General features: G+C 38.9%; 1 protein-coding gene across 1 annotated transcript in view; it reads right to left on the reverse strand.

Moving 5' to 3' along the window:
* The window catches only part of LOC120635072 (poly [ADP-ribose] polymerase tankyrase), an 89057-nt gene that overhangs the window by 32856 nt on the left and 44077 nt on the right, over window positions 1-12124 (reverse strand). Inside the window, exons 11-12 of the mRNA XM_039905980.1 lie at window positions 8246-8399; window positions 6378-6446 (exon numbers count right to left, since the gene is read on the reverse strand). Coding sequence (XP_039761914.1) covers window positions 6378-6446; window positions 8246-8399 — 223 coding nt within the window. The remainder of the gene's footprint in view (window positions 1-6377; window positions 6447-8245; window positions 8400-12124) is intronic.

Genomic DNA, 12124 nt, shown 5'->3' on the forward strand with positions numbered 1-12124 from the left:
AACGTCATCGTATACATAACTGAAAACGAAAACATTATCGCATACGAAAACAAAAACGTTATCGTATACGTGTACGAACACAAAACGTTATCGTATACGTAAACGAAAACGATAACGTCATCGTATACGTAAATGAAAACGAAAACGATATCGTATACGTAAAATAAAAACGAAAACGTCATAGAATACGAAAACAAAAACGTTATCGTATACGTGTACGAATACAAAACGTTATCGTATACGTAAACAAAAACGAAAACGTCATCGTATACGTTAAATAATACGAAAACGTTATCGAAAACGTCATCGTATACGTAAAATAAAAACGAAAACGTCATCGTATACATAACTGAAAACGAAAACGTCATCGTATACGTAAAAGAAAACGAAAACGACATCGTATATGTAAAATAAAAACGAAAACGTCATCGTATACGTAAACGTAAACGAAAACGTCATCGTATATGTAAAATAAAAACGAAAACGTCATCGTATACGTAAAATAAAAACGAAAACGTTATAGTAAACGTAAACGTAAACGTCATCGTATACATAACTGAAAACGAAAACGTCATCGTATACGTAAAATAAAAACGAAAACGTTATCGTAAACGTAAACGAAAACGTCATCGTATACGTAAATGAAAACGAAAACGACATCGTATACGTAAAATAAAAACGAAAACGTCATCATATATGTAAAATAAAAACGAAAACGTCATCGTATACGTAAAATAAAAACGAAAACGTTATCGTAAACGTAAACGAAAACGTCATCGTATACATAACTGAAAACGAAAACGTCATCGTATACGTAAAATAAAAACGAAAACGTCATCGTATACGTAAAATAAAAACGAAAACGTCATCGAATACGAAAACAAAAACGTTATCGTATACGTATACGAATACAAAACGTTATCGTATACGTAAACGAAAACGAAAACGTAATCGTATACGTTAAATAACACGAAAACGTTATCGTATACGTAATCGAAAACGAAAACGTCATCGTATACGTAAAATAAAAACGAAATCGTCATCGAATACATAAATGAAAACGAAAACGTCATCGTATACGTAAACGAAAACGTCATCGAATACGAATACGAAAACGAAAACGTCATCGTATACGTAAACGAATACGTTATCGTAAACGTAAACGAAAACGAAAACGTCATCGTAAACGAAAATGAAAACAAAAACGTTATCGTATACAAAAACTTTATCGTATACGTATACGAATACGAAAACGGTATCGTAGACGTAAACGAAAACGAAAACGTCATCGTATACGTAAATGAAAACGAAAACGTCATCGTATACGATAACGTTTTGTATTCGTACACGTATTCGATGACGTTTTCGTTTTTATTTTACGTATACGATGACGTTTTCGTTTACGTTGAAGATAACGTTTTTATTTTACGTATACGATGACGTATTCGTTTACGTATACGATGACGTATTCGTTTTCGTATTTGATGGCGTTTTCGTTTACGTATTCGATGGCGTTTTCGTTTTTATTTTACGTATACGATGACGTTTTCGTATTCGTATACGTATACGATAACGTTTTTGTTTTCGTATTCGATGACGTTTCCGTTTTTGTTTTACGTTTACGATGACGTTTTCGTTTTCATTTACGTATACGATGACGTGTTCGTTTACGTATACGATAACGTTTTCGTTTTCATTTGCGTATACGATGACGTTTTTGTTTTCGTATCTCTCTCTATGGTCGTTCCTACATCACTGAAGATCGTGGTCCTGGTGAGATCTCAACTTCGCGTTGGTAAACTGTCTCCATCGACTACTGTTGGAGGTCATTTTTGCGATTTGATAAAAGCGGTCTGAATTTGATTTTTTCAACAGGTCTGCCCATCTTGTTGGGGACCAGCCTCTAAATCTTTTGCCTTCGGTGTTGCTCGTAACTATAATTTTTTCCAGGCTATCATTCCCCCGCCGCATTATGTGCCCGAAATAAGAAAGCAAACGTTGGTAACATATAGACGAAAGTCGAACACTAACTCCTAGCTGCGCCAGGATAGACACATTTGTGCGCTTGGCTGTCCAGGGTATTCTCAACATGCGCCTCCAACACCACATCTCGAACGCGTCTATCCTTTGCTTTCTCTTGCTTTGATGGTCCACGTTTCAACTCCGTACATGAATATAGGGAAAATCAAGGCACGGACCAAGCGGCTCTTAGTGTTGAATTTTATGCCTCGATTTTTCCATATACTGCCAAGCCGTATCATAGCACTTTTCGCCATTGCTATGCGTCTCTTTATCTCCGGCACACAACTACCATCGCTGCATTTTTGGGTAGATAGATGTAATCCTCCACGATTTCTACGGATGGTATATTGGTGGTGTCGAGTAGATTTTCGGAGCGGTCAACTATCATTAACTTGGTCTTGCTCTTATTGATGCACAGACCAAGCTCCAAACTCTCCACTTCAAGTCTTTGCAAGAGCTCTTTCATATCCTTCATTTACGTGGTAACGAGAACTGTGTCATCAGCGTACCTAAGGTTACATATTCGCTTCCCACCCAGTGGGAAACCCCCTTTCCACTTTTCCAGTGCTTTACGGATGATATATTCATCGTACACGTTAAATAGCATTGAAGAAAGAATGCAGCCCTGTCGTACGCCTTTTTTTGTAGAGAATACATCCGAACATTCAGTATCAATTCTCACAAAAGAACGGTTGGTGCAGTAGAGATTTCGAATAAGAATTGACCACAATTGACTCCATATGACGCAATCAAAAGCCTTATCATAATCTATGAAACAGAACACAACGGGGTCATTAAACTCCCGACTTTTTTTCTATGATCTGACGTATATTAAGGATTTGTTCTCTAGTGCCTTTCCCTTTTACAAATCCTGCCTGTTCCTCCGGAATCTGTCGATCTAAAAAGGTTTTGAGGCGTTTGTTGATCACATGTAGAAGGATCTTGCTTGCATGTGGAATTAAAGCTATCGTCCTACAGTTACTACACTTAGTAGTTGAACCTTTTTTGTGCAGCGGCACAAAGACGGATTCGGTCTAATCCCGAGGCCAATGACCTGTCCTCCAAACTGAGTTACAGATGGCAGTGATGATATTAATGCCTGCTGAACGTATGCTTTTAATAATAAGCTCCGCTGGGATGGCGTCGTTTCCTGGGGATTTGCCTATCTTCAGCGATGACATTGCCAGTTCTACCTCCGATCGTAATATGTCCGGTTCCAGATCTTTCGAATTCCAGTCTTGTGTTCGTTCAACTGCGAAGTCATGCTCATACAAAGCTGAGCAGTATTGCTTCCAACGCTCCAAAACTTGTTTAGTCTCTGTTACTAAAACATCCCCTTCATCTCTAACTGCGGATATTTTGACCGTGCGAGTTCTTGTTAGGTCTTTCATTTTCTGTAAAAGGTCTTTGGTTTCGTTCTTCTCAGAATGTCGTTCCAACTCTGCACATATTTTATTGATTTGGACAGTCTTATCCCTTCGACAAAAACGCTGCACTTTCGCACTGAGTTCGGAATGCCGGCGATGATCTCCCTACGAAATGAGCCCCTTCTCTTTTAATTTCCGTCTGTCCAGAATAATATTTGCTGTCTCTGGTGTTATGAAGTCTTTCATGGTTCCTCTAGGTAACATATTTTCTGTAGCAGTTTCTACTATCACTTTTTTCAGACGATTCCATGAAAGATTTGGGTTGAGCATATCATCTTGTGGAAGGTTCATGATTTTATTAGTTACGGCTTGTTTGAACCCAATCGTATTCACTCTTCGGAGATCCGATACTCGAGTTAGTTTCTGCACTCTTTTAAACCGTAATTTTAGTGTGGTTACAAGACGCTGATGGTCACTTCCACAGTCTGCTCCTGGAAAAGTGGTTGTGTTGACAATTGACGACCACCATCGTTTCTGCATCAAGATGTAGTCTATTTGATTTCTATATCTGTTACCCGGAGAAATCCACGTGTACAGTCGGCGAATGTGGTGCTCGAAACATGTGTTTGTGATAACAAGGTTCTGTTCATTGCAAAATTGTAACAAACGCTCTCCTCTTTCGTTTCTTTCGCCTATTTCAAATCTTCCAACCAGATTTCTGAGATGGGGGAATATTCTCCAAAGTCTGAACCAGTGAGATGTAAAATTGTTCGATGTCTTCTTCAGAAGACTGTGCAGTTGGAGCGTATACCTGTACAATGTTAATATGGCATGGAAATGCCTTTAGCTTGAGAGTAATTACCCGGTCGTTAACTGCTTATCCCATTACACACCTGTCCAAAATCTGAGGTACAATAAAAGCAACCCCTCTAGAACTTTCCTCTTCAGGCCCCGAGAAGTATATTTTGTTTCCCAGATCGGATACGAAATGGCCAGATTTTTTCCATTTAGTCTCGCTTAAGCCAAGCAGATGTATTCCCTTCCTTTTCATTTCTCTTTCTATGATTTGTAGCTTTCCATCTTGATTAAGACTCCGGACATTCCATGTTCCAATGCGTTGTGGGTGTCTGGCTAGGATCTTATCAGAGCAATCTGCACCAGGTGCATAATTTCCATGTGGTGCCTGGTGAATCACACCTACGTGGCCGTATACGATAACATTTTCGTATTCGTATACGTATACGATAACGTTTTTGTTTTCGTTTTCGATGACGTTTTCGTTTTTATTTTACGTATACGATGATGTTTTCGTTTTCGTTTACGTATACGATAACGTTTTCGTATTCGTATACGTATACGATAACGATTTTGTTTTCGTTTTCGTTTTCGTTTACGGATACGATAACGTTTTCGTTTACGGATACGATGAAGTTTTCGTTTTCGTATACGTTTTCGTTTTAGTTTACGTATCCGATAACGTTTTCGTATACGATAACGTTTTTGTTTTCGTAAACGATGACGTTTTCATTTTCATTTGAATTTTATACGATGACGTTTTCGTTTTCGTATACGATTAACGTTTTCGTATTCGTTTTCGAATACGATGACGTTTTCGTTTTTGTATACGACGTCGTTTTCCTTTTCTTTTAAGTATACGATTCACGTTAACGGTTTTATTTTCGTATGCGATTAACTTTTTCAGTTTTGTTTTCGTATGGATAACGTTTTCGTTTTCGTATTCGATGACGTTTTCGTTTTTGTATACGATGACGTTTTCGTTTTTTAAAATATTTTTCTAAAATTTTTTTTTTATTCACACTATTATTAATTTATATTTATTAAAATTTCTTAATTTAAATTTATTTTCTATTTTTTAGTCCGGTTTTCTAAAAAAGCCGTGTTTTTAGTTTTTTTTAACTATTATTTTTTTTTCATATGAATATTGTGCGGGACGATAGGCGTAAGCAGGACAAAGATATGGAGCGGCGGCAGGACAAAAATTGGAAAGAGACAGAGCGTCGCCCACTGAGTTTCGTTAAAGACAATATTTTCTTGTGTTTAATTGTGATCAATATGTAAATAGATTTATTTAATAGTTATAATAGCATATAATATTTGTTATATATAATTATATTTGTTATATATGGTGGTAGAATCACTACAAACAGACAGACTTGACGTTTCAAAAGTGCTTATATTAGGCCTACTTGAAATAAATGAATTTTGAATTTTGAATTTGAATTTTGAATATAGAACTTAGAGATTAGTATATTTAGAAATAATTACCTAAATCGTAACATTTTGTGATTGGATCGAAATAACGCCCTCTGATTGGCCGAGTAACAGAACCAATCAGAGGGCCTGTACATTTGTGACCAATTTTGTATAAATACCGCACCCGATTGTACGCCGGGTCAGTTCCCAACGGCAAGCGGTAGCGGTAACACGAGAAAGCAACAAGAACAATAAAGAAATAGGGAGAATTCTCTGGAGTTTTCCTTTGCTACTACTATCCAACCAAACCAGCAACAGTTTTAATGTACAGAAGCGTACAAATAATATACACAAATACTTATATATATATATATTGCCAACATTTTTAATATTATTTTAAATATAATTTAAGTATTTGTTTTTTTAATTTATTCTAATGTATGTTTTTGTTCGCGGTCTTCGTATAAATTCGTCATTTTTATGTCACAGCCTGATGGATCTTACAACTTATAAGTACTCTCATGTCTCTCTTAATCGATTTTTCTCCTTCTAACTTACAATATAGTTTTGTATTCGCAAGTTGTGGCAGTCTTTAAGTGGGTCTACAATATTACATTTATATGATTTTTTGTTTAGTTTTTAAGAGTTGTTATTGTAACCTGTTGATTGTCCCTTAAAATAAATAAAATATACAGATAAACACCCAGACACTGAAAAACGTTCATTGCAAAAAACTAGTGATTATTGCCATTTTTATTTTGTATTTTGACTCACCCCTTATCCTTGGCATGGACGTCCGCCCCTCTCTGCAGTAGAAGTTGCGCCAGCGGCAGTCGATTGTACCTGAAAACGATGGCTTCATCACCAGTTGTTTATTTTTTGCCATGTTACATATCAGCCTTCGTAGCGTATTTTTAATTCAAAGCAAGTTACATATCGCAGCCCTCTGCAGATTGCAGACGCAGCACGGCAACCAAGCAGGAATTTAGGTCACGACAACATTTCATTTGAAGCTAAATTAGCATATTGTCAATACTTTCCTAACTTCGGAAAGAACACTACATTAGTTAGAATATACCTAAGTGATTAATTGTAATTTTTATATTTTTTAATTAAATTTATATTAGAGTTAATTTTTTTTTTTTTTAAAGTCTTCCAAGCGCTCTACCCACTACAGGGCCGGCCCAGTGCGGATTGGTGGACTCCACACACCTTTGAGAACATTATGTAGAACTCTCAGGCATAAAGGTTACCCCACGATGTTTTCCTTCACCGCTGAATCAAGTGGCACAGCGGTGAGCGCCGTGGTTTCAAGTCTGAGGTCCCAGGTTCGATGCCCGCGATTGCCGAATTTTCGCTGATCTAGCCTAACAGGCTTAGACTGCATCATCACTTACCACCAGGTGAGATTGCAGTCAAGGATTGTAGTAGTAGAGTGGAGCTCGTCCGGGTAAGAACTACCACCATGCCTATTTCTGCTGCAGAACAGCTTTTTTTTTTGAGAGAGAGTAAAACAATTAACGACAAGTAATAAGTTGCAATGCTGTGTTCTGAGAGTTCTACATAATGTTCTCAAAGGTGTTCGGAGTCCACCAATCCGCACTGGGCCAGAGTGGCGTGCATACAGGGTATGCACATGTATGCAGATGATATACACATTTCACACCTTTTAATACTTTCATATAAATTTTTCCTTTATGCACGTGCACTAAAGACACTCACATTACATTTAATTTTTGATTTTAGTTTTCCATGTTTATTAATTTATTTACCTCTTTGATGATTTTGCATTTCACGATGTCTTTCGGGGGTAAATAACTTTGTGTTAATGTAAAAATATCTTTTTTTGTTTATCCCTACTTAATATTATAAATGTGAATGTAAGTTTGTTTGTTACGCTTTCACGAAAAAAACTACTTAACCGATCCTCATAAAACACATATTCTTGGAACTGTTAGAAGTAATATACGACACTTTTTATCCCGACATTAAGCTCGGTTCCTGTGGGAGAGGGGATGAGTGTTTGACGATTTTACACCATAACTCCGACAAATTATAACCGATTTAAATATATATTTTAGTACTATAGAGGTTATAATGTGTGTTTAATTTTGCCTAAACTGTGGTTGGAGATAGAGGACAGAACTCCTCAGCGGACAGCAGCAAACCCCTCATTTAAGGCTTAGCGATACTGAATATTTTAATTTTTTTTAGATCTACAACTATATTTAATGCCACTGGGTTCTGTATATTGAAGAACGTCTATTTTTCATGATGCATGCAGAGTTAGCCTGTAAGCAGTGGCGTGCACAGGGTTTTCGACCAGGGTATGCATAAAGCAGGTAGATGACATAAAATGGCAAATTCCCCTCCAATACGTGTTACATAAAATAATTTTGGGTATGCAGTGCTCTTGTGCATATACGAAGTGCATGCCACTGCCTGTAAGTGGGGTAATACAATGTAAAATTCAGAATATTACTGTTATGTTTATAATAATGTTAATACATTGTATATAACGTTGGCTTCCTAAATAAATATATAAATTAAAAAAAAAAAAAAAAAAAAAAAAAAAAAAAATTATAACAGTAGTCAAAAACTCGGTTCCCCCAAACCCTAACTACTAGGGCTCGATCTCTTACCCGGCAGCGAAATGTAGGGGCGTCGAGTGCCGTCCGTCCACGTCTCGGCAGTTCACGAGTCTCGGCCGCGCGTCCAGTATCGTCCGCGCGGTTTCCACGTCGCCCGTCCGCGCGGCTTCCAGCAACCGCAGCGCTGCCGCGTTCGAGCACGCATCTACGGACAACAATTGCATGACGAACTCCCGTCCATATGTTTTGACGACCTGCCCGGCGCAACGGTGAGCTTGTGAATTTTAGCAGGAGGTTCCGGGTTCGATTTCCGGTTGGGGCAATTTGGGAATTTATAATTTCTGATTTCTATGTAGCCCGGTCTGGTGGGAGGTATTGGCCGTGGCTAGTTACCACCCCACTCACAAAGACGCGTAGAAACCGATTAGGGGTATGACTACCATACTCCCTATCAGGTTCGTTGATTGATGAACACTATTTTATGAATAATATACATAAATAATTATAACACCCAGACACTGAAAAACATTCATGCTCATCACACAAACATTCTCCAGTAGTGGGAATCGAACCCACGGCCTTGGGCTCAGAAAGCAGGGTCGCTGAAAACTGCGCCAATCGGCCGTCAAATTATTTATGAATACTTATAATATTCATATAAACACCCAGACACTCAAATACATCAATATTTCTAAACAAACATTAAGCCGTGGGAATCGAACCCACAGCCTTGGGGCCAGCCCACTGCGCTAATCGGTAGTCAAACACGTTTTTTTTAATTATCAATCGGATGAAAGTTAACGCATGTCTGCGTCTCCGATGTGACGTACTTATTATTATAGAGCAAAAAACCTCGTGGATTTATATTACCTACACTTATTATGTGGATTGCGGTTTAGTGACGTGTAGAAAAGGCCAAGAAAAAATTACGAAACCAACAATTCTCAGTAAAAACGATTCCAGTGATGGAAGATTAATTGAAAATATTTTGTTTATTACTCCTTACCGGCCCACTCCTCGGCAAGAATGAGAAGAGTTTCGGCCGTACTCCGCCACGCTGGCCAAGTGCGGATTGGTGGACTTCACACGCCTTTAAGAACATTATAGAGAACTCTCAGGCATGCAGGTTTCCTCAAGATGTTTTCCTTCACCGTTGAAGCGAGTGATATTTAAATGCTTCAATAAAAAAAAAAGTGTGTGTACATTTACATAGTTATAAATGAAGGTATCACATAGCATCATAATATTTAATGGCGCGATGTCAAATGTCAAACTTAGGTGTTAGAAAAACAAGCTCATTGCGCTCCACCACTCTTTATAATAGTCTCAAATTGGTTTAAGGGGTCCGATACAGAGGCAATTTGTAGCAGCAATCGATTGCGGATATGCTGCTGGCACTTGTTGACTTTTGTTTTTCTAAGATACAAATTGGACAACCCCCTACTATATATTGTACATTATTCGAGCCCATTCGCTTGATACCGTTGTGAAAAAAATGTATATCGCCAATTTGCGATGGCGGCCATCTTGGCATTAAAATTTGTTGTGCTCCGACACCGTAGCATCCTCAGGCGATGTTGACTTCATATGAATTCATTGTAAGAAATTAACTATAAATAATTGTGAAGTCAACATCTCCCGAGGATGCTCCGGTGTCGGAGCGAAACGAGCGTAGAGGGTACATTGCCGAAGATCTGTTTTGTGTGGAGTATAAGGATTGAAGAAATTATAAATTACACCGTACAGATTCTCCTGCTTTTCGCGGAGTACAGCAAATTAAGCTTTATTAACATAATATATCATGTAATTACGCAAAGTGTCGCCTGCTTCTATCCAAGAACGTAGACAGCAGCTGGCATGGTCATAGATGTGTAATCGATCGCTTGCGACCGGTAGCCCCGTGCGTGGACCGCTTTAGACATAGATCAAAGGCCGCGTGACGTCACGCCGTGTCAAGATTACGCGGAATTACAACGATTACGTTTTTTTCGTGGCTTAGCGCGGCTTCGTCCGATAAATAGAATTCACAATATACCCCGACCCACCGCGTTGCACCGACCGCCCGTATTATGTACACTTTTTTCTTACTTTTCGTGTTTATAGCAATAATTGATGGACCATGCAGATTTGGGACAATCTGTCTGATGGTAAATGCAAAAACATCGCACATCAAAAAGTGCGACACTTGCGTAACCCAAAACCCTTAAAGGTTCTACGCGTCCGGAACGCTAAATCGCTGGGCGGCGTGGCTTTGTTCGTAGGATGGTAAATACAGCACCTCGAGGAGTGTCGCAGGTGGGATCCTCAGCGCCGCACTCTGGTAGCGGAAATCGGTGGGGACCTCTCGCTGCCCCGCGTTGTATTCGCCATACTGAGCAGCGAGAGGTCTTGGGAAGCCGTGGTTTACTTCTGCGAAGAAATTATCCCGCAGAAGGAGGCCGCGGAGCGTATGCGTACTGCTGTAAACGCACATCCGCTCCGGCGTAGACGGGGGGGGGGGATGAGACGTCGGGAATATGCCGCACGTCTGCTTACCCTGGGATGCGGCGGGTAGGTATTGGGCTAGCTACCCGTTACTATATGAGTCTCCCTACTGTCTGAGTGGGGGTAAAGCTGTCCTAATCCCCTCCACCTTAGCGTAGTAGCCCAATCGGTTGGGGCGCCAAGGCCAACGACAGGGATATGCCGTGGTTTTTAGTTCGGGTAAACGAGTTCCACATAACCTCTGTCCTGCCCAAAAGGACAGAGGTAGCCAAAAAGCTTTTCCACCACGACAAAAAAAGAAAAAAAAGGGTGGTAACTACCCACGGCCGAAACCTCCCACCAGAAAGGCGTGCGGCCGATCGCATCTGTTCAGTACTGTAATAAATCTCCGACAACAGATGTGCTAATATGTCAAGGTCAATTTCAATTAACTACTATTCTCTATATTTTCCATTAATTTTTTATTGTTTATTTATCTTTACTAATAAAAAAGTTGAAGAGTTTATTTTTTTTCTTTGTTTGTTTGTTTGAACGTGCTTATTCCGGCACAACTTACCGATAAAAAAAGAATCGTTTCGACCTTTGCACTTGTTTCTTCGCAGCTTAACCAATTTTGGTAAATTTAAAGTGAAAGCTATTCAACCCGGAAATGTGAACGAAGTCGCGACCTATAGCTAGTTATAAATCATATAAATACCTCTATGTATTTTATGTACAACGTGTAAATGTAAACCACATGCCTTAGAGGTACATTGTGTACTGTGTAAGGTAATTTTGGACCTACCAATCCATAAGTTAAAGAATGTGTTAAAACACATTTATTACAGCGAGGTTATTATACAATTGATGAGTTTCTTAATGACAAGGTTGCTTGGAAGCATCCGGCTCCGCTTTCATCTCTCACAAGATAGAAAAATGAATGTTGAAATATAAAATGTAAATTTTTGATGTTGGAAAAGAGCAACTGCTGAGTTTCTTGCCGGCTTCTTCTCGGTAGAATCTGCCTTCCGAACCGGTGGTAGAGTCACTACACACGGACAGACTTGACGTTTCAAAAGTGCTTGTATTAGGCCTACTTGAAATAAATGAATTTTGAATTTTGAATTTTTTTGAATTTTGTCTCTGAGACTTATCTGTGAAACCGAAAACCTAATAGTTTTTGAGTAAACCACTGCCATGGTTTTGTTCTACCGAGAAGAAGCTTGCAATAAACTCAGCAGTTGCGCTTTTACAATAAATGCAACATGATTCTACGGCCGAGCGGTACAGTGGGCAGCGACCCTGCTTTCTGAGTCAAGGCTGTGAGTTCGATTCCCACAAACTGGAAAATGCTAGTGTGATGAACATGAATGTTTATCATTGCCTGTGTGTTTATCTGTATATTATAAGTGTTTATGAGTATTATTCATATAAAATATTCATCAGTCATCTTAGTACCCATAACAC

This window comes from Pararge aegeria, chromosome 26, assembly GCF_905163445.1.
Source record: "Pararge aegeria chromosome 26, ilParAegt1.1, whole genome shotgun sequence".
Taxonomy (NCBI): Eukaryota; Metazoa; Arthropoda; class Insecta; order Lepidoptera; family Nymphalidae; genus Pararge; species Pararge aegeria.